At 36.0% G+C, this 27,278-nt stretch overlaps 1 protein-coding gene across 4 annotated transcripts in view; it reads right to left on the bottom strand.

Moving 5' to 3' along the window:
- ZZZ3 (zinc finger ZZ-type containing 3) overlaps nucleotides 1–27,278 on the bottom strand; it is a 55,967-nt gene that overhangs the window by 3,098 nt on the left and 25,591 nt on the right. For 3 of the 4 annotated variants that reach the window (XM_068200024.1, XM_068200025.1, XM_068200026.1), the window contains exons 3-11: nucleotides 24,753–26,317; nucleotides 11,911–12,049; nucleotides 10,381–10,528; nucleotides 10,181–10,299; nucleotides 9,818–9,889; nucleotides 9,549–9,650; nucleotides 8,502–8,597; nucleotides 4,260–4,412; nucleotides 1,325–1,459 (exon numbers count right to left, since the gene is read on the bottom strand). In XM_068200024.1, the coding sequence (XP_068056125.1) occupies nucleotides 1,325–1,459; nucleotides 4,260–4,412; nucleotides 8,502–8,597; nucleotides 9,549–9,650; nucleotides 9,818–9,889; nucleotides 10,181–10,299; nucleotides 10,381–10,528; nucleotides 11,911–12,049; nucleotides 24,753–26,266 (2,478 nt within the window). In that variant the 5' untranslated portion in view covers nucleotides 26,267–26,317. The remainder of the gene's footprint in view (nucleotides 1–1,324; nucleotides 1,460–4,259; nucleotides 4,413–8,501; nucleotides 8,598–9,548; nucleotides 9,651–9,817; nucleotides 9,890–10,180; nucleotides 10,300–10,380; nucleotides 10,529–11,910; nucleotides 12,050–24,752; nucleotides 26,318–27,278) is intronic. The other variant, XM_068200027.1, reaches the window with a different exon arrangement.

The raw sequence follows: 27,278 nt of genomic DNA, 5'->3' as shown, positions 1-27,278 counted from the left end.
TTTCATTTCATAATGAAGAAAATAAGTATTTGCAAATTGCTTGGATAATACAGCAGTGAAAGTCATGAAAAACCCACAAGAGATTCAATAATTCAATATTCAAAGCACAGGTTGAATAATGTGTACTAAATGAGGCCAAAGGCCGTGCAGAACCAAAACTGCTCTCAATGGCTGCTTATTAGGTGAGGTCTGTCCAGCCCATAGACTGAATTTCCTGAGGGAAAACAGCCCATAATCACCTGATTTCTCAGCTTACTATAATGCATAATACAATCAAACTCAAATGCAAAGAAACTTTCAAACTTCAAATGCTTGACACTGTGTAATGTCAATTTACTTCTCAGGATAATTTTACGTAGAAAAAGCAGTTTGTTAAAGTCTGGTCTGCCTGATTAAAGTTTACAATTTTGGGAGGAAGAAAATGCTTATTTTAAAAATCCCCTCAAAATGAAACACCAAATATACCATGCCAACTAAAACCAACAAAAATAAGAAGCACCTTGGTGGTCTGATAACAAATCTGTCGGTATCAACTGATGAGGCTGGCTTAATTTTACAGTCAATTTGTACTGAACCTTGAACTATCCTTGCATTCTTATGTAAATGGGTATTAGAAAAAAAATCCATCTCCATAACACTAAATTAAAAAACCTGTTCCAACAGTTACAGCAACCAGTTAGACATAAAATCCCTTCAAACCAGAAAATAAGATTTCCAGAGTGCACTTTCTTTCATGCTGCCTATTAATGGTTGTTGCTCAGACAATACATCAGTTTAACTTAATGGGTTTTTTTTCTTAATTTTACATAAACATTGTGTTATGTCCTTGCTTCAACTTCTGTCAGTTATTACTTGATGAGATTGTGAAGCTGCTACAAAACAAAACTATTCATCTATTACTTCTTATCCAAAATCTCTGTCCCTTCTTTGGCCTCAGGTAAAGACAAAATTACTCCAAATCCATAATCAGAAAATTATCATTAATGAATCACTGTCAAAAGAAAATGAAGTATCAACTGGAATTATATCATGATTTAACAAGGCTCTAATACAAGCTGTATTTTCAAATTGTGGTGAGAAAAAGACAGAATGTTTATTAATTTCCATATAACATCAGCATTCAGTGAAAGCTGAGCTACCAGAAAGACTGAATTACATGGGCTGTTTTTTCTTAAAGAAAATGAGGGAAAACAGACTCAGTGAACAAGAACTAAGGGAGCAAACTTGCTATATTCAACAAAACCTTTTCAGGAAATCCAAACCACATTCTCTTGGAAAACTTCTACATTCCACTGAGCAACAGAAGAACATCTCTTGCACTCACCTTAAATCCCACGTGCTGCACAAACCCACTTTCTGCATGCATCTGCTGGAGTTTCTGTTTCTTCAGTTTTTTAAACTCTAACAGTTCTTTGTATTCAGGTAACTCTCGATATGTTACTGGAATACTCTCTTCATCCTGTTCAAGGTAAAAAAACCCAGAAAAGTATTCTTACTTAGGAATACAGTAATTAGTAAGACATGAATTTGTTCCATAAATCACTATGTATGATTAATAGTGTTTAAGAAAATGATGGCATTATTCTAACATACTAGAAAAATGTTTTTAAAAACTTAACACCCATATCCAGTATTAACTTCTCACCTTTACTGGTAAGAATAAAATGCAATGAGCAGCACCATCCCATGACTGAAAGAGTAGAACTCACAGTTATCCAACTCCCTTTATCTCTTTACTGTCTCTTAACATCTTATAAAAACACACTGCTATTTTTTCATAAATTATGAAGCAGCTTGTCTCCCTGCAGGCCAGTGCAGACATCTTTGCCAGAGAGGTACAACAAATGGTTCTCTCTTCTTCAAAGACATGCCAATTCTGTTTTTTCTCACGCAATAAAAGTGAGGATCTGCTTCAATAAAAGTTGAGGATCTGCTATGAAAGGACAGCTCTACTTCTAGTTCAGATGCTCATTTCAAGGTAATGATTTTATTGTAGCAGCTGTACTTGGTAGATGTCAGCTGTTTTCAAAGATGACAAGTCTTTACTGATGTTGAGCAGTTTTCACATCCTACAATGGAAGGAACCTTCAGGGAGGGAAAACAACTACAACTACAAGATAGTGATTAAAATTCTTCTAATGTAGCCTGAATGTGTAATTTCCATTTCTTTTTATGAATCTGTGAAGATTGAAGATTCTGTATTATTTAGTAAGTTTATTAAAGGAAGTGAGGGAAAGAGGCTTTACTACATTTCTGAAAAGCTTTATAAATTATTTAATTGCAATTATGAACCTATATAAAGGACTAGATTGCAAACTGAGAAAGTTATGGTTAAATGACACAATTCAGTTGTGTAGTGATAAGCTACATTCTCTTTAATATAAAACAGGGATTCACTTTCCATACAAATCTCAAAAGTTCTTCTGAGAAAAACTGCCTGTCACAAAATAACTGTATATTGCATAAAGTGTGCTTTAATAGCTCCCTGTGTGGACAATTCAGTCTGGAATAGTAAATAGCTGTGTTCTAGAATAATTAGACTACTCACAAAACTAATAAATTGTAACTGAAAAGTAAATGAACCCTATTAGGAATAGTGGGTCTTCGCTTGAAAATAACTCGCTTATACCAAAATATAATTTTTCAGGAACAGTTATAACTGGTAATATTTAAGTAAATTTTTTTGTCTTTACACAGGAAAAGAATGTGGTAATTCCACTGTGAAATCAAAGAAAACCTTATTTTCCTGCTACACTGCTTTTCTTCTGCTAAATGACACAAAGTATTTTTCTCCAAGACAGTGACTGTCAGAAAGACACCTGACTTTTAACACTAGAACAGAATCCTGTGCATTCATTTTTAATATAGTTTACAATCCCTTTTTGCTTCCAAATTGCTATTATTTTGCACTGAATGCGGGGATCTTTTGGGTAACTGAGCTCCCCTGTCTTTCTACCTTTGAAAGTCAGAACTGCATCTATCTGGAAATGTTGCTCTAATGAGGAAGAAAAGATTATGCCAAATTAAAAAAAATGTCTCTGTGTAGCACATGACCACTATTATCACTGTTATGGTGCCCACATTAATTATGAGTTAGGGCACCACGGCAAAACCAAAATGTTTCAGGAAACTGTTCAGAACAATTAGAAAATATGTATTTAAAACCAATACAGAACAAAAGTATGTTAGCTCAAAAACCAGCTGCACTGCATCTCTTCTTATATGCATTTTATTTCCAGGCCTTTTAAGTTTCTTACTGGAATACGCAAAGTTATCAGGAATGTCTGTGGATGAGCTGAAAGACCACCACAGAGAGAACACAGAAAATGAGCAAAGATGGGATTTAGGACTAGGAAGTAGATAAATAAATGTAATAATTAAGGAAGACTACGCAGTGCAGGTAAAAAAGTCAGTAAAGAAAATGAATGGACTGATAGTGGGTGGCCTCAATACTTGTGTTATGCAACAAGGTTTTCACACACAAGATGTCACTAGGCTCACAAAAAAATAGAATTAACTAGTCAGGTTCTTAAGTCTAAGGAAAACAGGAAAACCACAGTGATTCACACCAGCTGTGAAACTTGCCCAGCTCCCAAGCAGCAGGATCTAGTCCCTCTACGATTCTGTATGGAAATGGGAACAACCTATGTCTAAATTCTTGTTGTATTATTGCATGGGATAAATTAGGAAAGTAGTACACTCCATGATGTAGCAATTCACTGGGTTAGGATGTCTACTAGAATTTGCCTCTAAGAATATAAAAAACTGCTTGTTGATTGACAATTCACTCTGTTAGTTCACACTTTAAAGTGGATTTTACAAAATTTATAATTAATTCAGCCAGTAGAAGATAAAAAAAAAAACAGTGATGCCAACAGCATTTGAATTTTACCAGGGCTCTATGTAACCTTTCTAAAACACATCTTTAACCAGAATCTCAACTATATCATCTACATGATTTTCAAACCTCTCTCATGCCAGATCACTTACTAAAAATATGCAACTAGAACTTCTTTGAGATATTTCAGGATAAAACTGTTTAGACTTCCAGACTTCCTTCCTGATTTGGTCTAAATTCTTTGCTGTCAGAGGCTGTTATATTAATAACGTATTTATAATTCAAAACAGCTCATGAATCTTATTACAATTTAATACTTCCTTGATGATATTTTATGGTGAAGATGCCTTATCTATTAAACACTAAACAAGGTCAAAGTGACAGCGAGCATGACATTCTCTGACTGAGTGAAATGACATACCGATACTTCCTCTTCTGCTGTAGCGTCCATATGGCTGTGAAAACTGCATCTGTCATCATCTTCATCCATATAAACTGGAGGTTCATGAGATGTCATGAAAGTTGAAGGTTTGAAAAGATGTTTATTTAAAGGATGCTGCCGTCTACTTGATGACTACAGTGAAAAAATGGTATATTTTTAAAAACATTCCTTGGCTATTATTTAAATAATCCTCATTGATAAAACTTTGCCTGAAATGTGTTCTTTCACATGAAATAATCTATGATGTTTCCAATTATATTTATATTTCTGTATCGCAGCCTCCCACAGCTGCAGTTCTTCTCCCGCATAACAAGTGGAATCCAATGAACAGTGCAATACTTTGGTAAAAATGCAGCAAAGAAAGAGCCCTTATGTCATGGTTTGACACCTTACCATAAAACCCCAACCATCTTAACAAGTGAGACTGACAGCAAGAGTAAAACAGAAAGTAAGGCTGTTACAGTTTTGAAGGCTGAGGACCAGAGACCAAAAATATTAAAAAACTTCCAACAGTGTGAGACTAAGCAAGGAAGTAGTTTTGCACAGGTCCAAGAGACCAAGGGTCGATGCTTGACACTTCTTATACTTGTGCCTTAGTGAAAAAACCCAAGTCTAGACCTATTGTCCTGGTGCAGGAGAGAGAACGCAATTCATTGCAATAAAAAAATGATTCTAAAAGTTAGAAAGAACTGCTCTCTAAAGGTTTTCATTGCCACTGCATGAAAAAGGAACATAAAAAACATTAGATGAAATAAATTACTCCATTAGTTCACATCTAGAAACTTTCAACTTTAATGCTGTCTGATGGTGTAGAAGGGTGACAGTTTTAAAAGAGGTTACTTAAAGGCACTCAGCCCCTATTACCTATTCCCCAGTGGGAGAATATTAAATATCAAAAAGAAGAATTTGGGGTGAATGAAACTGACTCAGCCCCTTACTTAGCTGCTTTCAGACTAGCACTTTGACATTTAATGTCAAAACTTACATTCCTCGACTTAAAAAACCCTTACAGTGTGAATCAAAAATGTAAGCATGAAAAGTGTTTTTTCTAACAATCATAAAAGTGAGGATTGTTTTACACAGTGCCTAGCTCCTCATACAGCTAAAGCAAAAGGAATACTTGCAATAGTTTGTACTTTCTCCTTTTTTAGCAAGAGCTTTTATCCCAAAAGGTCCTATATCAGTTACAAACCTGCAGTATTATAGTACAACCCTTGATCTCTAAAGAGGGATGTAGCATTATTTTACAGCTGTGCACAGTTTAAAAACTAAAGGCACAGATGACACCAGTGATTCAGATGGAATGCATCTCTGCAGACAGAAGTACCAGGAAGAATTGAGATTAGCTCTGTTCAGTCTTAATGGAAGAGAGGACGTAGTAGTAACAACTGGAAGGTGGTACCTCTGATCTGCAGAGCTACTACAATGCAAGACCAAGAATTTCTTCTAAGACTAATGTACTATACCTATTGTGTTGAATTTTTCTACCTGTGTTTCGGTGCTTTTATGATTTCCCTTAAGATTTCAAACCTCTCTAAAATGTGTCCATGTGTAGATGGCATTTCGTCCTGAGCTGACACAGTGATTTACATTTTCTGTTAACAAAAAACTGCATTCAATACCAGATCTGGAGTCAGGAAAGTAAAACTGTGCCTATGCTTATACAGCAGCACTGCCATGCATAACAGTGCTGTGACCTACAAAATGAACTGAAGATTCAAGGTCTCTTCCTTTGGTGAAGAATGAACTAAAATACTACTTAAAAGCAGACAGTAAAAGATCATTTTCCCTATGGGAAATATATCTCTAGATTAGACTTAGAGCAGGTGCACTAATGATATTATATAAGGATTAAATTGAAAATGATAAGCCATAATTGAAGAACTGAACATTAGAGTCCTAAGTCTCTGATCCAGTTTTATTATCACCAGCAGCAGGTAATGGTTATACAGGAAAATATCTGATGCATCCTGCTTAATTTCCAGTATCATTAGTTAGAAGAGACATATGTCATATGAGTAGATATACAAACTTCAACAAGATGGTCAAAAAGCTTCTAAACTCTCCAGTAACCATTTTAAAAAAGCATCCTGAAGATGGAGAAATACAAGTACCCCGTGGAGAAATACAAGTATTTTCTTGTGAAGCATCCCTTTTGACACAAATCTTACATTAAATATATTTGTTTCTTATTTTCCCGTAGGTATGTGCTTTAAGTATTGGCATCCAGTTTTCAAACTTCTATTACTGGCAATAAAGCAGATACACTGCAGTTACACTTACTCAATATCAAAATTAGGAGAGGCATGACCCAGGCTTCCAACAGCCCTTGCATTTCCTTTCTGCCACATAATACCTCCAGTGGAGACCTGGGAGTAACTAACCTGGTATGGTGCTGTCAGTCTGTGCTCTAAGCAGACAGCTCTATTAGCAGGCTGAGAGCTCAATTTCTCCACATACACTATTTGTTTCACTTTTCCATCTGCTTTATTTCTTACACAAGATACAAATATAACACAGGGATGCTGCTTAATACAAACCAGAGCAAAACGACCTTACTCTTATGACCTGGCAACAAGGATGTGAATCCCACTGCAAAAACTGACCCAAGTATTGGATATCTTCTAGATAGAAACCTAAGAAAAACCTGTATGATGGGACTATTACTCTTGCAATGTGAGATTGTTAAGAATTTTATAGAAAATACGTTTCACTCTTGATTATATTTGGTTTGTCCACGGTGCAATCACTGTTCAAATTAGTGAAAAATACAATTAAGATGTCCCACATCGACTGATTAAGTACTCCCAATGTTTATCAAATACAGAGATCTGCTGCCTGACAACATTACACAGATTCTGTAATGATGGTCTTTGCAAACAAAATTAACAGGAAAGAACAAAAGCTGTGACCAAGGTAATTTTAAGTGGTAGAGTGACATAAAGAACTCAAACAATTATAATTTTCAGAACCAAATTTTCAACGCCTGTTGAAATCAGCCACACAGTATTATTATACTACAAAAATTAACCCCAACAGTTTATGTAATTTGAAATTCTGACAGATGAATCTCCACACTGTTTAAGGTATCACTGTTTCCAGCTGGTTTTTTGGTTCTTTTGCCAGAAAGCATTTTTCCAATAGACAAGGTGGCCGACATCATGTCTGCACCTTCCCTGCCTCTGTTTATAGAGCACAACAGTAGATTAAAACCCTGGTGAAAGTAAAATGGTATTACCATGACAGATGGCAAACTGGAAAGGCTCCAATACAAGCACTTACTGTTTGCAGTAACTTCAGAGAATACAAGGAGACAAAAAAGGGTGTGTGATACTTTAAGTCATTACACACCAAGTGTGGTAGATCTTTGTATCAACCCATGGACAGCAACTTTTGTTTCTAACCTTGCAAAGAACTAAATCTGTAAGTTTGCCTTTTTGTGGAATCAATGGAAAGTTTACTCTATTATTTATCAGAAAACATCATGTATACCTGGATGCAAACCAGTAATGTTACTCCATAAAATGCCACTGTAAGGGGTTTTGAAGTTTTGTAAATACTGAGTAAATAAAAAAAAACCCAAACCCAATAAATAAAACCCCACGAAACTTGAGACTGCCCTCTTTTACTGTCTATTATTGGACTTTATTAGTACCCAAAAGCACCTTAAAGATCATGTAAATCAAAATCTGTGACTGAGCTGCACAGAAATTTAGTCTTTGCTTCTGTAAATTAAGATTTTTTTGGATCATATTTTTTCTCATCCATTCCAGGATCAGAAAAGCACTGCATTTTAATGGACATTTCAGTCTTAAGCCTATGCCTGAGCTAATTCAGCAAGCTCAGTTATACATAATTTTCTATGGTTTTATTAATTAGAAGATTACTGTACAGTATGAATTATAGGCCTTCTTATCTTCTTCCAACAAGGTTTTCATTGTCACTTCCTGATCAGTTATAGTAAATTTACAAATGAGGAAGAAGTACCCCAAGACCATCATTCTACCCTGCCTGTTCAGCTGCAATCTGAACACTTCACCTTCCCAAGAGCTGTCATTGTGAAACCAGAATGAACATCCAATTCACGCCATACTGCTACTGGCAAAAGAAAATGATTACTTCATTAAGTAACTTTATTAATCTATTAAAAATATTACTGATTCTGACTCAACTTCCACATAAATGCAAACAGAAACACAGGATTCTGTAATATTGTCTCACCTTTTTGGAATATAAATATAAGTTTGGTGTTCTTCCTGGAACTGGAATACCAGCTTTAGTCAGTTTAATAAAATATTTCTGCACTCTACTGGCAACCTAAAAAAAACCAACATGCAACAACTCAATGTCAAATGAAATGTAACTGGTCTTCAAAGTTTTTCCAGGGTTGCTACATTGATTCAGAGTATCAGGAAAAGAAATCTGGATTCTACTTTGTGACAGCTACTCTAACTAGTACCTATCTTGCAGTGCTGCATTTGTACTATTTCCAGATGCTTGGACAGCTTTCAGTGAAAAAATTACCCTTCTTTAAAAATACAAAGAAGGTCTTGCAAAAATTGTGATAGAAAGAACTTTAGTAGTTTGCTTCCTGTTGCAGTGAACTCATTCTTAGCAATGCCAGATACGTTATCCATGGTTAGCACACAGAAAGTAGGTTTCCATTTATGAAATAAGTATGTCTATTTTTTCAGATGTGGAGAAATATAATCAGAAATGAGGAAATCCAGTATACTGAAGCACTTAATTGTATTTTAGTCTGAAAGTATAGAAATGAAATAAAAGAAATTAAAATACTGTAAACACAGAACATCAGCATTTTTTACTTCTGGTCAAAATGGAGAAATTCTGTCATCTTAGGGGAAAAATTCCAACAAGTCAGATGCAGAAATACTTGGTGTCTCCTCATCTGTGTCCTTCTTCTGTCTGTGATATTTACATGTCTGCCCATTCTGCAGTACTAAGGTGGAAAAAATTGGGCACTACAGTGTAACTCAGTCTGAGCACAGTTGGTGTCACTACACTTGCTGTATAGAATTAAATTCATGCTGTCAAGATCTAACGAACAATTAGGTTTGGCAACGTGGCCACGGGCTTTGGGGCACATTTAACAGTCCGTATTTGAGGTTCATTGCAACTGGTGAAATGCAGGCCCTGCTGCTACATTCTTAAGACAAAGTGATTACTGAAAATACACTGAATTTTCTTTACTGATACTAAAAAAAAGTGAAGATAAGGGATTACTTCTCGAAGTGTTTTACATGTTACCTGCTTTGCTGTTCTATTTCCCAGTTCATCCGCAATCTTCTGCCACCGTCGGGACTCTACCTCCTCTGGTGGATACTTCAAAAGCAATTGCTCGAGTTTTTTCTAAATCAGCAAAAAGGAATAAATACATTTTTCCAAGTGCAGGTATGAGCTGTCAAATATCTAAATACATGTGATTCTGATCTCCCAAGTGCTATAAACTTTGTCACACAATTTGCTTTTATGCTCATGAATGTTGCCACAGCTACAAAATTAGAATTTCCGGTTACCTGTTCCTCTACAGTCCACAGCTGGTTAAAAGTTTCAGGTTTGGTCTCATCGCAAAGTCGCCCTCTTATCATCTGCTCAAATACAGGACAGAAAATGGAACATATGTTTAGAAAAATTATAGCTGGGATAATTGATTTGAACCCTCTTCCTACTTAAGTTATACCAAAACCAAACCAAAGCATGAGATTTCAAAACAAAATTTGCTGAGACAAAAGTTTAGTTTCAAGATTTGAGTACAGGAATGGCATGTCATCACCAGCATGAACATTTGAAGTCACAGTTAAGACACATTCCATACTCAAAAGAGGAAAAAAAAAAAATTACTATTTTGTAGTTTTTTTTCTTTCCTTTTGAACAAATACCTGTGGACGACTGTTTGTGGAACCTTCTGGACCATCACTTAAAGGCAAGACAGAGTATGAAATAGACTCTCCATCCTTCTTGGGATCCAAAGGACTTTTTGGTCTTGCAGGGATACCTACTGTAAGCAACACAAAGAAAGAATTATTGAACTTCCATACTGGTCATTTCTTTCTTGTAACATATGCCCACTTTCTTTTACCTTTGTCAAAAATCAGCTTCACTCTCCTACTGTTACGTTTTCGGTTTTTGAATTCCCTCTCAAAGTTTCCAAGGCTAGTGGTGTATTGGTCCCAGGCAATCTCAGGGAGCTGAACAACTCTCTGAGGAAATGGAAGACCCATATCAACCTGAAAAAATAAGAATGAAAAGTAAACAGCAATATTTAATGCAATCATCTTACAGCCAAACAAAAACCTACAAATACTAAAATGCTCCAAAACCCACTGCTGCTTTTTATTTGACAGAAGAATGGAAAACCAGAATTTCTGAAGTGCCATGCAGCACAGTTTTTTTAAAGAGAAGGTGAGATCTTTCAAGAATTATACACAACAGTGCATATAAAATATGCAGCGGCACGGTCAATGATGGCTTATTGAGCATAAAAACTTTAAAGTGTGCATTTCACAGCTGAAATGAGGTGTTTGACACTTCAATAACCTGTTTCTGACTGTCCTTTATTAAACATACCATTAGCTCAGGATGTGCACCTTTCTTAACCCAGGAACCCGAAATATTCAGAGTTTTATTATCTGATAACTCCTCCCATCAGACAAATCTATGCCTATTTTGCACACATTTTGCTGTCTTCTGCCTAGAACAAAACTGTTGCAAAGCTCGCCTCTTTATTTAAAGGTCAACAGCAAGACTATCATTCCTTTGGTCTTTTTTGGACAAAAGTACACCAGAGTACTTGAAACTGTCATTAGTATTTCCCCACAAAATGACTATTCAAATGCAACACTCTTACATCATGCATGCTCTTAATTCATCTCAAAACTTAAAAGAAAGACAACTACTGAAACCAAGGGGCTTACATGAGGCCTAGGGATCTACAAACCTAGGAAAAGAGAACCATAACTTCATTCTTCACTGAAATACATGTTGCTATCACACTAGAAGGTAATGTGTTTGCCAGTGATAGATGCTGTAGCAATACAGAATTCAAGCTGAAAACATTTTTTCAGTACTCCTCTTACTACAGGGGTTTTAAAGCTTGAAAAGAAAATGTTCCCTTTTAGAAATGGATTCTTCTCTATCAGACAATATTCTATTCTGTTATCTGTAACTCATGTATGTTTTCTAGTGTTCACTTTGGGTTTGGAATACAGACTGCATTTCCTGCCTTTTAAACATACCCTACTAAATTCATTCAAAGCAAAACATTTCATTTCTCAAATGAGAAAGATTAGAATTTTTTGGGCTGATACTTCCAGTCACCTGTAGACTTCAAGTTATCTTAAAATACCTACACTATAATTAGAAATTTAACAATTACATTTCTACGTACCAAAAAAAAAGAAATTAAGAATATCTGATAAAATCATTGAAAAACTATGTCTTACAGATCTAGTAAAAAAGCAAAGAGCTATTTTTGCTCAGCAGTTAAAAGATTTTAAGCTCTTAATTTTTATGCAAGTATATATATCTATTCTTCAACTTCTACAGAGGCTGAATTACTAGTTATTAAAAAAAATTCCAAGGAAGACTTAGGAAAAGTCCATAGAAATACCTTCTTCTGGAGTCTTTCCACAAATCCAATAGGATCTTTCAGTGCTTCTCTCTGGTGTCTGCCTAAACTTTCAAGGTCTTGAACTGCTTGAGTACGTTGAGCCTCCAGTACAGCAATCGTCTGTAACAGTCTCTGATAACTACAGAGACAAAGGAAAACATCTCACTGCAATTGCCTTTAAAAGTGACACCCCCCACCTAAACACTAGCCATGGTTATCTACCAGAACCTACCAGATTTCATAGCTTATCTGAATCATGTCATAAACATTTTTACGGAATTAAAGTAAAAATAAATTAATTTTAAGACTAGATGAATTTATATAACCCATACGGGAAAATATATTTAACTCTCCAATGGCTTCCTTTAAACCTGTAAATTCTACAGCAGCTGAAACAATATGGTATCAGGGACAATCTATATTCATATTCTCAACAGCTGTAACCAACAGCCTTTGCTTACAAAGTTAAATATACCACAAACAAAATGAGCTAATTTCTCTTCACTTCAACACTAGCTTCCTTCTACCCCAATACAAGTGGCTACTACAGAATTTTAACATTTCCCTCAACCATCCAAATGCTGCACAGGAATGGTTTATAAACACAGCATCTTGCAGAAGGCCCACCTTAGAGCAGAGTAGGAGAATCACTTGTGAAATGCAACAACAAATCAAGGAATAAGTAATTTGCAAAATAAATTCAAACCAGATTCCCCTAAGAATAGAGAAGCTGAATGAAGATGTCAGTGTTCCCTCAAACGTGCCAGCCCAGAGTCACAGACAATGCGGAGTGCCTATTTAACAGACACCTTCGCGCGTCACTGGTGGGACTGTCACGCCTGTACCCAGTAGCGTGTGCATTCCAAACTGGTTTGCATAAAGCTAACTCAGACTCAGGAAGTCGTAAGACATTTTAACACAGCCTTTAAAAAACAGTTAACTACATTTAATACCTTTTATTAGCTTTAAAGCTACAGTTGCCCACTTCAGTTTCTGAAATCCCATAGCTACCCATGGCCCCTGTTCTTGAAAATTATTATGTATTAATTTTTTTCATGCCAATGTTTTCTGACATTTAATATTATACAACTGTAATTTAGTTCAGCACAAAATACACATACTAAAATCAGGTAAAAGCTGTTCACTACTACAGTATTTCAGTAAATTTTCTTTCTGTTCCCTTGTTGCTAAAACAAAGACAAGCCTGGCACAATGAATTCCATGTGTACTACAGAAAAGATCCAGAGGTTGCTGAGGTAATTCAAGTTTTTCAACTGACTGCACTAATAATTGGGTAAGGCTTTAAGTCGAAGGAACTAAACAGTCTTAAGGCAAAATACAGGCTTTGTACCTTCAAATATTTAAGTTTCTACCTGGACATTAAACTGCTGCCTCTCCATGAGAAAAAGTAATTTTCTTTACACTCAAATGCAACATACACAAACATAAAATATAGCTATACTTTCTGAAGTTTGAAACTAAAATACTGAGTTTGTTTAAAAACAATAGGACAAGATTCTGTTATGAATTTATTGCTACATATATTTGTCTACATATATTCAGATTTACATGGAACCAAGACCTAAAATCCTTGCTTATTAGGCCATTAATATTGAACACTACTGAATATTTTCACTACTGGGAAAGTACTCCAGTTTCTTCTAATCAAAATAACTCTGCATAAAGCAAGATAATTAATGTGGCTATTCTTCAGCAGGTGGAAAACCAGCTCCAGCAACAACGTCTAAAAATGGTGACACACGTCAGAACTGCCTGAGACAGCAGCACGGCTCAGGCTGTTCCAGGCACACGGGAGCCAGCGGCTGTGGTGAAGCTTTTTACCCAGACCCTGCCACCAGCACGCGTGAGCCATGGAGGCTCCAGGGAAATCAAACAGGCAGGATGCCAACAGATGCAGCTGTAACAACACAGAAGAGCTTAAGGATACCTGGGGAGAGGATTTACCATGGACAACAAAAAGCCTGTTTCCATCAGCAGGTGCCCAAACTTGTGTTAACAGAGCCGCAGTAACAGAGGCTCAGCACAATTCTGATCCAAACTACCTCCTGCAGTTGTGTTAAAATTCTCCAAAATTGAAAAAGTCTTTATTAAAAGAAGAAGTAGCTCATTAATCTGCTGCAAAACCAGCTCCACCCTTCAATGAGGTGCTCAAAGAGCAACCACCTTTACATCATCCAGCTACAGTTGCATCATTTTCTCTGAAAGACCTGTCAGGAATAACACCAAGGAAAATTATCCCACATCCTTTGCCAAAACCAAACACTCTTGAGTAAACTCACAGACAGGTCCCTTCCACTGAGTGAAGTTACACTTTCCTCAGTGCTAAATAGTAACTTGTTAGCACATACAAAACCCAAAGCAGTTTTCCTTCCAGGAAAACTTTCATTCCAGAGAATGTAATTCTGTTTCCACAATCCCAGTATCGAAACACTCTTGCAAATTCTTACATCATGTTAATTGCCAGGAATCTTCTGGATGAACACTTGAATCATTCCCCCTAGCACAAAACAGCTTCAGAATCTCTGCTGAAAAACCTTGATTAACATAGGGTTTGAGGGACTGATATTTCAAAAAGGAAAGCGGCTTCTTACAGACTGACACAGATCAGCAGTAATTCCTGCTGATTCAGTTTTTCTTTTGCAGTGATAAGTATTCCACTCTTTTGGACTGCCCCATGAAGTAATTATCACAGAGTGGAGCCAGATTTCTGGAAGTCATGCCATAAGCAATTAGTTCTTACACAATTAATTTCCATGAATCTTGTTCTAACAGTGATTAGGGACACAGCAGCCTCCTCTCTTGCCTGTGACAAAATTTGAGAATAGCACAGCTATTGCCTTATTGAGACCGATATCCATTCTGATCCAGTTTGCTGAGATCTACTTTCAAAACGCCTCTCCCCTCCATTCCTTCCCTTCTAACAGCATTTGCATTTCCAAATCAGAGTACTCAGAGTCACATCACAGATTTTAGTTTCTCTGTGTCAGGACCTAACAGCAACCTTTAGAAAACACTAATAAATACAGAATCAATCTCCCTTAACAACTGCATGTTTCTCAAGTTAACTCTTTTTTTTAAACTAAATAACTTGGCACTGACCTATAAAAGGGGCCACATCTTTCAGAAATTTTAAATAAATAATTTCATTTTTACAGTAAGAGCCTGTCAGTCACTGAGTCCCTCCATGATTTCTGCAGGTTTCCTCTCCCTTGAAGATAAGAACATCCTTAGCTGAATGAGTGATGTGAGCAACTGATAGTACAAAACAAAGATTTTAACTTTTAGGTAGCTAAATCAAATTAGCTGGGGAAATAAAGGGGCTGTTGATAACATTCACATCATTTAAAAAAAAATAAGAAAAAAAAAGAAAAAAACCCCTCAAAATCAGTACCTAAAGTCACTTGAAATTACTTTGGCAGCTACACTTGCCATACATCACTCAGTACCTTGCAAAGATATGTACTTTGATACCTAATTAAAAAGTGATTTATCCTCTTGACTTCTAAAATGCTGTGCAGCTGGTGGTCATCAATTTCCATTCCCAAAACTAACTGCACTTCTCCAGTTATACAGTTCACAGTATGTTAAAATGTACACTACCATCATTTCTGAGGGGCTCTGACACTAAAAATGTGTACCATAATTTAGAAGTACTCATTGTTCTTGTGCAGGTACAATCTGTTTTACATGAGGGTGTACACGTCTCATAATAAAACACAACTAAAAAAAAAAAATATATATATATATATATATATAGTCAATCTGTATTTCCAAGAGCTCTGATAAAAAATTGGTTATTAGTCACCAGGAAGATTTGAGCAAGTCTTTGTTTCATTGCCATCTGCTGGCACTCCAGCAAAGTACAGATTACAACCTGCTCAACCCAGGTCATTTATTACTCTGGACTTTGGTCTACTAACAGCAATTAAAAAAAAATAGCATCCTTCATTAGATGCTAAGATGAGAAAGTATTGGATATTAAAATGTAAAGACTGGAAATTATGTAGGAAAAGGGAAACATTAATTGCACTTAGAATTTCCAAGTCACCCAAGGAGCTGTAGTTAAAGAAATTGGCTCCCTGGAGAAACCTGTGAATCAGATCAAACACAACCCTATCATTTCAAAGAAGTGTGTTTTTTTGTTTGGCCTTAGTTTGTTTGAGTTCAGAAATAGCAGAAAATGCTCCCAGCTCCTAAGCTTGGCCAGAAATCTTTGCCAGTGTCACAACACAGTAATTAAAATACAGTTATTTTGACACTGCACTGTTTCTTGCAAATTATTCTGATGCACAATTAAGATTTTAAAAAATCTCTAACTGCATTCTGGAAGAGTCTGGGTTTCAATGCTGGACGTGTAGAGCACACAACAGCGATGAGAAAGCACAAGAGACTGATGCAGAATGGCCCTTCTTTGATCTCCCTTCAGAAAAGAGTTTAAGGGTATAATCAATAAGAGCATACATATATCAACCCCTGTCAGGGCTTGTAAAAGCACCTATGCCTGGAGGAAGCAGCATATGGTGGATTTTTACCTACCTAACACTTAAGACACTATGACCAAAGTAATCTACTTACAGGCTTTTCTGCAACTCCTTAGTGAACTGCTTTCTACTCTGGCTTAACCTCTTTACACATACTGTCAATTACTGTACTTTCACTATGCATATTTAATATTCACACTTCAGACATCCTAAAGTATTTCAAAGGTAAGTAAATAATTTAACTGCATCTCTGGGTTATACATTAAACAACTAAAGTACACAATATATGGCTTCTTCAAGTCTACTGAGCCACTCTCAAAAGAATGGAACACAAAGCAGTATTTCTGAATGTCAGCCTCACACCTATTTAAAACAAAACAGAATTAACCCAAAAAGCACATTTTTAAAGGACATTTTTAAAACCCCAACAAATCCTACGGCAAAAAGCAAGTAATACTGCAGCAATTTACCTAGATGCAAAAGAACCATTTTCCACTCAAATTTTACCTTTCTTTCAACAGCTTCAGATCTTGAGTTTCAACCATCTGAATAGCATTTTACTGGTTATCAACTTGTGATGTCCCCTTCTTTGTTAAATTCTTATCTCTTCCCCAGTAACAGAACACCCACTCATATTTCTAGAGGCCTCATTCTCATCAAGAGCTGTCCAACACACTCAGCAAGATTTAATATTAGCTGTACAAAAGCACCCTTATCAAATACCCACATTTCCAGCAACTTTTCAGAATTTTAGCAGCAATTATTAGTTCTCTGTGCCTCTGAACAAACTCAGAACTTGTTTCAGTCTTGCCAACAAAACAGCACCCATCAGTCCTCTCCCAGTTAACAGAGTTTAATATAGCTTTTTGATACTGATGGCACTCTAAACCATCTGCCTGTAGGACAGTGACATTCAGCAGGGAAGAAGATACAGGTCCCTGTCATTCCTCTATTTCCCAGGCTTGAATTGACATGAGATAATGACAGAAATTGTTTTCTTCACAAATGGCACAAAGACAGACTGATAGCACATCCCAAACTTTTTCTCCTTCCCTCTCATCACCTCTAATGAGAACGGTCTCAATTCCTTTACTGAGGGAGTATCAGACAGATTTCTCCAGCATGCCCACCTGGATATTCTTCTCTAGAAAGATGCTGGGGAAAGCAAACAATCAGAAGGAGCTTTATTCCAGAGACAAAGTAAGAGCAACACATGCTCCCTTGAAACTGACCCAACTGCACAGAAATCCTCTGGTAAAACAGGCAGAGAAAGCTGACAACACCAATTATTGAACTCTTTCAACTCACTCTGAATTAGTTTCTGCAGGTTTTCACCCAAACAAGACACAACATACACTCAATTATTCAGGTGTATATTCTTGCTATAGGAACAAATTTACATATTCCCCCCAAGTACCTGTTACAGACATATCTGAATATTAGACCCAAATTACAAGCATATTATCTACAATCATGAGTGGCTGAATTTCTAACAGCAATACAAAGCATTATTCATCAATTCATAAGTGGAAGCAAAGTTGGAAATAAGGAAGAAAATTAGTAAAATGTGTAGTTTTATTAGTGCTCACTATAATAAACCATGGACAAACACAGCTGGTCCTTGGCTTAGGAAGCACAAAACTTTCAAAGACTGCTATACAAAACAGCAGCAATATTTTTACTTTGAGCTATGCAAAACAAAATAAAGATGTGCAATAACGAAAAATAAAAAATCAGCTGGCTATTCCTACCAAGATCAAAGTCTTAAGGAAACCAAAAAGCAAGACCTTTCTAACTCTCAAATGTATGTATTGTTGTACCAAAGGAACAACTATTGATTAGGACTCACTGCTGACTGAAAGCAGCTAGTACATGTAGTACTTGCCCAATTTTTTTGTTTAAGATACTGCTGGTAAGTTTTGCAGTTCATGCTGGAGATGCTTTTAAAACTTCATGAAAGACCAGACCAAAAACTTAAAATCAGTCATGAAGCAATTTCAAGCTGGGTTAGTTAAAACTGATAAAGTTTTAAAGATAAAAAAGATATAGTTAAAGATAATCCACTCCCAAAGCTAATGGAAGTCACATTTTTCTTGTCTTCATGGTGGCATCATTATGCTTATTAATATTTTAGTGATCCCTACCAAGTAGGCAATTATGGTAGCATTAATTTATTCCTAGTTCCACCACACAACTTTACACTGACCTAACTGGTATAACCACAATTTACTGCTTCTGCTTTTAAGTGTCCTTGTGTCAGCTGCCAAAACCACAGTCAGAGCCTCACTCTCCACACAGCAGTGCTGGGTCAACACATTACTGCCCCATCTTTTCTTGGCTTTCTTGCTCCTTTTTTTTTTTTTTTTAATCAGGACTGTGATTCCTATGGCATTTGATATTTGTTTCCAAGTGGTATTTCCTACACCTCAAAAAAATTTTTATTATTTTTTGATCCTTAATTTTCCAGTTTAGATGAATTTATTAATGAGCATCCTTAGAAATGGTAAGCACTTCCCAATGAACAAGCAGAGAAACAATTTTCTACATTTTACTGTATTGGAATAATACGTTTCTTGTTGCTTGTGGTTGGAATTTTTTATATTTGTTTATTTTTCCACTCCATGATTTTTGGTCCATAGTGACCAAAGAAATTGGAAAGGCAAACTGAATTCTTGTGAATTCTCCAAAAACTGGCAGCTTGGAAAGGAGGTGAGACCATAAATACTGACACTACAAGAGACAGGCAAGCAGAATTCAACTGTTACTTGTCACATTCCTCCATCAATCCATCACCCCACACATCCAGAGGTACCACATCGAGGCAGCCAACAAGGAAACATCTCTGCACTGGAGAGTTCACATTCTCTTCCAGGAGTGGACTGCTGCAACAAAGGACTCCTGGAAGTGCCTACATAGATGTAGGCAGAAAAAGAAAAGCAGGCAATCAGGTAGGAATTCAAGGGGTAAAGGACACAAATCCAAAAGAAATCAAGCTTTACTCTCCACAGGATGCACTATTTAAGTGAGGACTGCACTGTGTTTGCCAGTGCTGTTCACTGGGATGATGCAGTGGCTGGCAGCAAGATGCCTCTGTTCAGGGAAGAAAAATGAATGTGACAAATGTACCTGACATTTAATGGCTCCCAGAGTGTGCCCGTTCCTAGGGAGCAAAGAGCTGATCCAGCACATGCCCAAGGCATCATCTCTTGCAAAGTGTTCTAGTCTTTACTGAATAGTTTATGTAAGTAAAAAATATGATTCTATGATTACAATATTCTTAACCAAACCTTAATCTTTAGTCCTGCAAAACTTTTGTGTCACACTGACTTTTCCTTTGACAAGTATGTATAGACAGAAATGAATTTACAGAACATGATAAAACAGTAATGCTGGCAGTAAAAACTTCTCAAAATACTTCATGTTTTAAGCTGTAGTAAAATACAAGGATTTAATAAATAAATGTGGTTGTGTGCCTGTTATACTGTCAGATTTTAATAATATATTTATCTGCAAAAGCAAACTGAAGTTGACCAGAAAATCATATTACAAGTTTCTAATTGATTTTCACTGTATTTCTATTTTGTGGATCAACTACCTGCCGCATCCAACTTCTACACAGTTTTACTTAAAGCCAATCTTCGTTTTGGTTATTTAGAACACAGACCCATCTACCAGACAATAGAAACTACTCTCTGTAAAAACACTGACTTTTCATGTTTTAGTTTTACATTAATAGGTAATTTAAGAAAAATATCACTGTATGCCACACCAGTTTTGTGGAACATAGGATGAATTAAATCACACTGTAATCTAATACATATGGCATTTCTGCTTGGTTTTCTAAAATTATCAACTTCTCTTTTTCTTCACTAAAATTGTACACTTCATCAATTATTTTATATTAGTGATATATTCTACAAATTACTCAGTGGTATGGATTAAAACTGCTACTGTTAAAAGTAACTTGATTTACACCAATTCCCTTTATTCCTTGATATGAAACAAAGTCAGAGACAAAGTCCTCACAGATTAAAACTGCCATCTCGGGAAAATGAATTATTAGCTACATAACATATTTACAAAGGAATGTTAAGACTTATCTGTACATTGAGGTAAATCCCTACTGTGTGATCAATTTTACTTTCATCTGGAGGCACATAAAGCCTGAACACAGGCTTTATTTATAAAACTGATCTATTATTATTAGCCAATAGATTCAAAGACAGACATGGATATTTTTATATTTTCCCGTTAAGGAAAAAACATGGTGCAGGTAAAGTTAGAATATTAGAAATTTAGAAATGGGACATTACAGTTACACTTTAAGAAGACTGTGTTTAAGGCAATTCTAAAATAACTGGTATGGCAAGGAGCATCAAATCCTATTCTAACTATTCAAGTGCAGTAAGATGAACATTTATACAGAACTGCTTTAATGTGACTCTGTAGGCAGAAAATTTGTGACTGAGTAAAATACAGAACCTATGCCACAGAAAATGCTAAAAATGTTTTTCTTTCTCACATTCATATCATATTAAAGGTGGATCCAAAGACATAAACAGTATAATCATCAATTGTTAAGTATATGTAAATCTGATTGTTGCATGATCCTGTATGGTCATCTGTGTTTCCAAGATCTCTGCAACAATACAATCCATTGTAGGTAAGAATCCACAAGACTGGGTTTTAAGAGACGTATTAAAATCCTCATTTGATCTGTCTTCACTTTAAATGCCAGTGCAGCTATTGTAATTTTAAGTATTATCAAGTCATAAAGATACATGAAAATACCGATCTACTGAAGGAGGTCCTAACTGTTAGAATTAAATGTCTGTAGGGAACTGTTTGTGCCTAATGCTTCTATTTCAGTGATCTTGCTCCAGGTCTAAGTGGTTCCTGTAAGGCCAACTGCAGGTTATAGAGTCCTAGAAATGCATTCTGTAATGCATTATATGCATGTGACACCTCAATTCCTCAATTTCATTTTCATTTAGAACCCAGGACTAAGAGTCAAACACAGACTGTGCCTTTGTGCAAGCTAATACCTGCCAAATATTACAAATCTCCAAAGGCAATAGAGAGGAAGAAGAAGAAAAAAACAAAACCAAAAAAAAGGGCTCAAAATGAAACACTGGGCAAAGGCAGAAAGTACTGAGAATAAAATGCTGCAGCAGACAGAAAATTAAAGTAAGCTGCTGCAGTATGAGATAGAATTACAGCATAAAAAGATACAGCAAAGAGATATGAGAAATGCCTGAGGAAAGACATATGCAAAATACTAAGCACAACATATAAAATTCAGCAGTGTAGAAAGTTTTAAATCAGGAAGTTCAGACTTGATGGAAGTATCTCAGGAGAAAACGCAAACATTTCTGAGCTAGAACATAGAAGCAAAATTCTCAAATATACACTAAACCATACTTTTCTGAGAGCAGTTACAATACACAAAAATTCTAATTATGTGTGTAGCAACAGACAACATTAACAACACTTCACAACTATACAACCCCCAGATCAGTCTGTTATTATCCACAAAAATGTCTATGTTGTGATAAAATTTCTGCTTAGAGATCTCATCTCTGTCTTTGTAGGACAGATCTATTTTAATAAAGAAGTTGTGGGAACATCCATCATTTCAGCCTTCTCTCTGAATAATAATATTCCATAATCTGTGATAGTTATTTTTCCTATTACATCATCTAGTTTTTCCAGAAATATTAATATATCAATATTGCTTAAACATGTTAATATTCAAAAAGCAACAAAATTCATACAGAAATACAACAATTTACATTTAGGGTTTTTTTTCCTTATAGCAAGTCTTATCAACAGCTCTTAAAGGTTTTGGCATATTCATATTTTATCAATGTCAAAATAATTTCTCGCAGACTGAAAACCAACTGTATGAAAACATATGTCACCAAGCTATGTAATGTAACAAGAAATAATATAAATTTACAGCCATATAAAATAGCTTCTATAACACACAGGAATGTATTTTTTTCTGCCATGGAAAATCTGAAGAATTGTACTAATGCCTTCCTGGAGAAATCTGCCTCCTCAACCTAGCCAAGATGCTAATGTCTGAACTGGTTTTTAAAAGAGAACAGAAACATAAACCAGAGAAACAATCACCCATAATAACCCCAACTGATGAATGGCAGAAAACCAGAACTGTACCATTTGAAGATGTGACATGCAGAACACCAGAACACTTGGCTTAGCCAGAACTACCACAAGCAAGTGAATATCCTTCACCTCCAGCTGAACCTACATTAATAGCATGGGAGCCCTGGAATTCTTTGCATCTGACCCATCAGGGAATAGATTTCAGATAAACTGGCAGAGTTTGGTTTCTTTTTTTAGTTTAATACTTTAGAAAGTAAGCACCAAATGATTAAACAAGGGTATAATTAAGACGCTATTCAGAAACTGTTACACATGAATTAAGAGTATCCTCTAATGAACTTTACTGTTTTTGAAACTGGATAGAGGATATAGTGCACTGCACTTGATTTACTCTTGAAGCATGAAATTCTGGATAAATGACAACTGCACTCATTTGTCAAAATATTGACTTAAGTTTTTTAGAAGGATCCTATTACCATGCAGAACCATCAATATACCAGATTTATTTTCTTATAAATGTAAACAACAAAAAAGGATGGCATGTAGTTTTCCAGTTCTATCAAATTTTTTTTAAATTAAGAAAAAAATAAGGCTAACATTCCCTCCCCTCAGTAGCATGATTCCCTTGGGGAAAGCAGAAATATAAGACAGAATAAAAACAAAAAACCGTTCTTTTTGGAATTCTGCATTCAGGCAACAAGTTAGTTGCAAGCTAGCAAGTCCTACTTGCAAATTCAAAAGCTCCCCGACAAGGTCTCACAAACAGGCTGCCAATCTGAACAACCACCACCCATTTCTTCAGAACTGTCTATGTTCAAAAGCTAACAGCAGGGCACACACCTGAAATTTTCAAGGACAATTTAGATCTGTGTTTAAGAAGAGAAAAACTACTGTTATTTTTATAGCATTTATAAGAAATATGACCCCCTACATCAAACCACATTACTAATAAATCTGTGTGCTAACATCAGATGAAGTCATATTTCATAAAGATCCAAAATCACCCTAAGAGAGTCAAAAGACTACAGTACATTTTCCCTATATCTAATTTTCTTTCTATCTATTGGGAAAGTGTCCATTTTGGACTGATGGCTGAAGCTGCAAATATTTGATCATTACTTGAAATCAGTTTGTCTAACCCATGCTTGAATTCAAAATTTTCTTATTATTTATTCATATCCAATACTGAACAAAATTTTACTACATAAACAGTGCAACTCTAATATCAAAAATCCAGTCACACTAGATTAAACAATCATCTATGCCTTGTGCCCCATATTCACAGTGACTGTGCTGTGAACATTTACTACATTTACACTGAACTACCACCAGTGCTTAAGTCCTTCATATGAAGCAAACTGAAGATCATCTGCACTTGGCCTTTCAGAAATCACAACAAAATACAGAACACCTACTAAATAGCAAAACACAGGCGTCAAAACAGCATTACAAAAATTGAAATAAAAAATTGTGTGCTGATCTACTACCTGAAGACAAATTTTCTCCATGTAAACTTTCTCCAGTAAATCACCCTTTTGTTTCAAAAGCTCTTGCACATTTACCACAAGGTATAGTTACCACATTTCTACTTACAGACATTCAGATGATAAACATTAAAACGACTCAGAGCATAATAATAATCATCATCATCCTATATTTACATGTAACTAATATAAATAGCAATGTAAACATAATTTACTTTGGAGAAAGTTGCTGCATTTGATCAATTCATCTTCCTGAACACAACAATGCTGAATTGTTTCCCATGACACTCTGAAAAAAGTATCTAACTTTATGTACAGCAGAATGATAACTGCATAAGCTTTATCTGCAGTGTCCATTGGATATGCTGATAAATGACTAAAATCTAATTAATTCCTTTCCTTACAGCTAGTTTTTAAGAGAAAATAAATAACAGATGCATTTTTAAAGAAACAAATACCCAAATAAACTCAAAAAAACCCAAGTTCTGGCTCAAGAATTTTGATTGCTAGAAATGTATAAACCACATTGCTGTACCATACTGCATATTAAATAGAGTTTAATTTTGTTTGAGGTAGAAACAAGTAAAATGAAGACTGAAGAGTATGAAAATTATAAAGCACTTAAATTTTTGTGGAAGTACGTTAAATACTTAATAATTTTTGTAATAACATTATATTTTTGGTAAGAAACAAAAGCAGAATTCATGGTTACCATAGTTACACATACTCTTTGTTGTGTTTCAATGCCACATGATCTGATTCAAAGTAATACACATCAGGCTCTTCCTCATCCTCCTCTGCAGTGTGGATGTTGGCACTCTCTTTGGCAGATGGTACAAATCCAGCAACAAGCCGAGATTCAGAAAGTGGCTTTCTTAGTCCATCACTCCCATGATCCCCTGTATTACTATTTCTCTCTTTTTCATTCTGTTTGATTTCTTCAGACTTTTTGGGAGATCCATTGATATTATTAATACCTACAGGTACATTCTTTTCGGTAGGACTAAGATTATTTTCCTCAACCTGTCCGTTTTCTCTGCAAGGAGAGTTATTTTTAGTAGGGCTACTTCTGGCAGGGGCAGCCCTTCGTGGTGAAGTTCTCAATGTGTATCTGTGTTCTTGAAGTTCCAACATATTTGTCATCTGAGCCGAAACACAGTTCAGCACGGAAGAATGTGGTTCAGGTTCACCTGAGATTGATGCACTGTCATGGTGAGTATTCAGGTTGCTATTGGTGTTTTCAGCACACTGTTCCTTAGAGGCACTGCTATCTCCTACAACATCCACCTCCTCCTCCGAATCCCTTAACAAAGATGACTGGATTTCAGAAAAGGACCCTGTAGCTGGCTCAAATGCCTGATTAGCATGCTCCTCAGGCAAGCAGTCATTTATTGGTTTGTGGTCCTCTAACTTTACCTGTTCTTGAGAGTTTGTGCAAGGCACATAATGGTCTACAACACTGTCCTCTTTGCTGCTATTAAGCAGCAATGAAGAATGGGCAAATGAGTTTCCATTTTCTGCTACTGTTTTGTCCTTGGGTGTACGGGAACCAGCACTGTTCTGCTTAGTGTTCCCATCAACCTGACAGTCATCACAGTTAAGAGAATTTGAGTCTCTCTCACCAACTCCATTGACAGTCTGATAACCTGCAACCTCTTCAACTACTGCAGAATTATTAAACCCTTCTGCACAGACATTCACCTTTTTAACTTCCCTTTTCTCACAATCATCCAATATAAGACATCGACAAGCTCGCTTAGTCCCCGTGGAGGCTGCATCATTGTCCGACACTAAGCTTTTATGCTCCAATGACTCCTTCTCTTGACCCTTAGTGGGCAAGTCTTCTTCAGAACTGTTGGGTGCCTCTGAACGTAGACAGCGTTTAATTCTTTTCAAAACTGGTGAAACAGGCTCTGCTTGTTTTTTTTCACTATTTTCCACAGTTTGTTTATCACCATTATCTTTCTCTGAAGTGGACAGCCCTCTCTTTCTAGGGCTCACCCATGACTCCCGAGCACTCTGCTGTTTCAAATCAGTAGTTCTGCCACCGTTGCTGCCCTTCTGAGTTTGCACAGACTCTGGCCTCTTCTTTGGTGACCTGGATCGGATTTGAGGATGAGGTGAGACTTCCTCTGGATGAGCAATACTACGGTTCCTTAATGTTCTACCACAAAAATTTTCATCCAAACCATTTAAACCCACTGTAGATCTTGTAACACGAGTAGATCGAGAAGCAGCCATACTATGGCAAGTCCCTAAAGTATGTTCATTGTGATCCACTCATTGGGAAACCTTCAAAAAAATGTAAACAAAACAGTCAGAAAAAGTATTTAAAGAACACCTAGAGACAGAGCAAATCTGAAGAATGTATTGTCACAAACGTACCAATGTAAAACTGAATAAGCCCAATCAATGTATTCACACTGCTTCTTTCTGTGGTATTTCCTAAGTGCATTAAATTTTTCCATCTCAGCTACAAAGTAGCTGACTTGGTATTTGTGGTTGTTCTGGCTTTAGTACTTGTGAGAGTGCTGCTCATATTTATGACTTATGTAAGGCTGGAATGGCCCAGTTAGGTTCTAGTTACTAAAATACACTATTTTTATGTATTGTACATATATTATAATGTATTGGTATAATTATTTAAATTTTTTTGTTCAAGTAAAAGGCATGAGACTGCATTTTTAATATCCCACAGTTTCCAGTTACATGGTTTCACAGACTAAGAAGTAAACCATTAAAATTGCATTTGCTTACTCAGCTGTTGCTTAAAGAAAAAACAAATCTCTCATAAATAACAAAGAAGAACTGCAATTCAAATTTAGCAGGGAATTAAAAAAAATAAAGCACATGACTAAAAAATACTTACAGTTATTATTAGTAAAAATGAAATAAAAGAAAATTTCTGAATCAGAATCATAAAATCATTCCAGCTGTAAAGACCTTTGGGAGGCAATCCTATCCAACCTCCCATTCAAATGAACATGAGGCCTAAATTCAGATTTAGTGACATGGAACATTGTCCAGCTGGGTCTTGAAAAACACTGAGTACAGATATTCCACAACTTCTCTGGGCAACCTGTTCCAGTCCTTAAAGCAAAAATATTTTTTTCTTATACCCAGGTGGGGCCTCTCCTACTTTTGTATCACTTACGACAACAAAAGCCTAACTCTATCAGGAATCTCATCTGAGGTACTGGAAGGCTGTTTCCCTCTCAGCTGGTGAGATGGATCACCGCTCAGATCAGATTTA

Source organism: Anomalospiza imberbis, chromosome 9, assembly GCF_031753505.1.
Source record: "Anomalospiza imberbis isolate Cuckoo-Finch-1a 21T00152 chromosome 9, ASM3175350v1, whole genome shotgun sequence".
In the NCBI taxonomy this organism is placed as follows: Eukaryota; Metazoa; Chordata; class Aves; order Passeriformes; family Viduidae; genus Anomalospiza; species Anomalospiza imberbis.
Note: the sequence above shows the minus strand (reverse complement) of the source record. Positions and strands in the feature narration are given on the sequence as shown.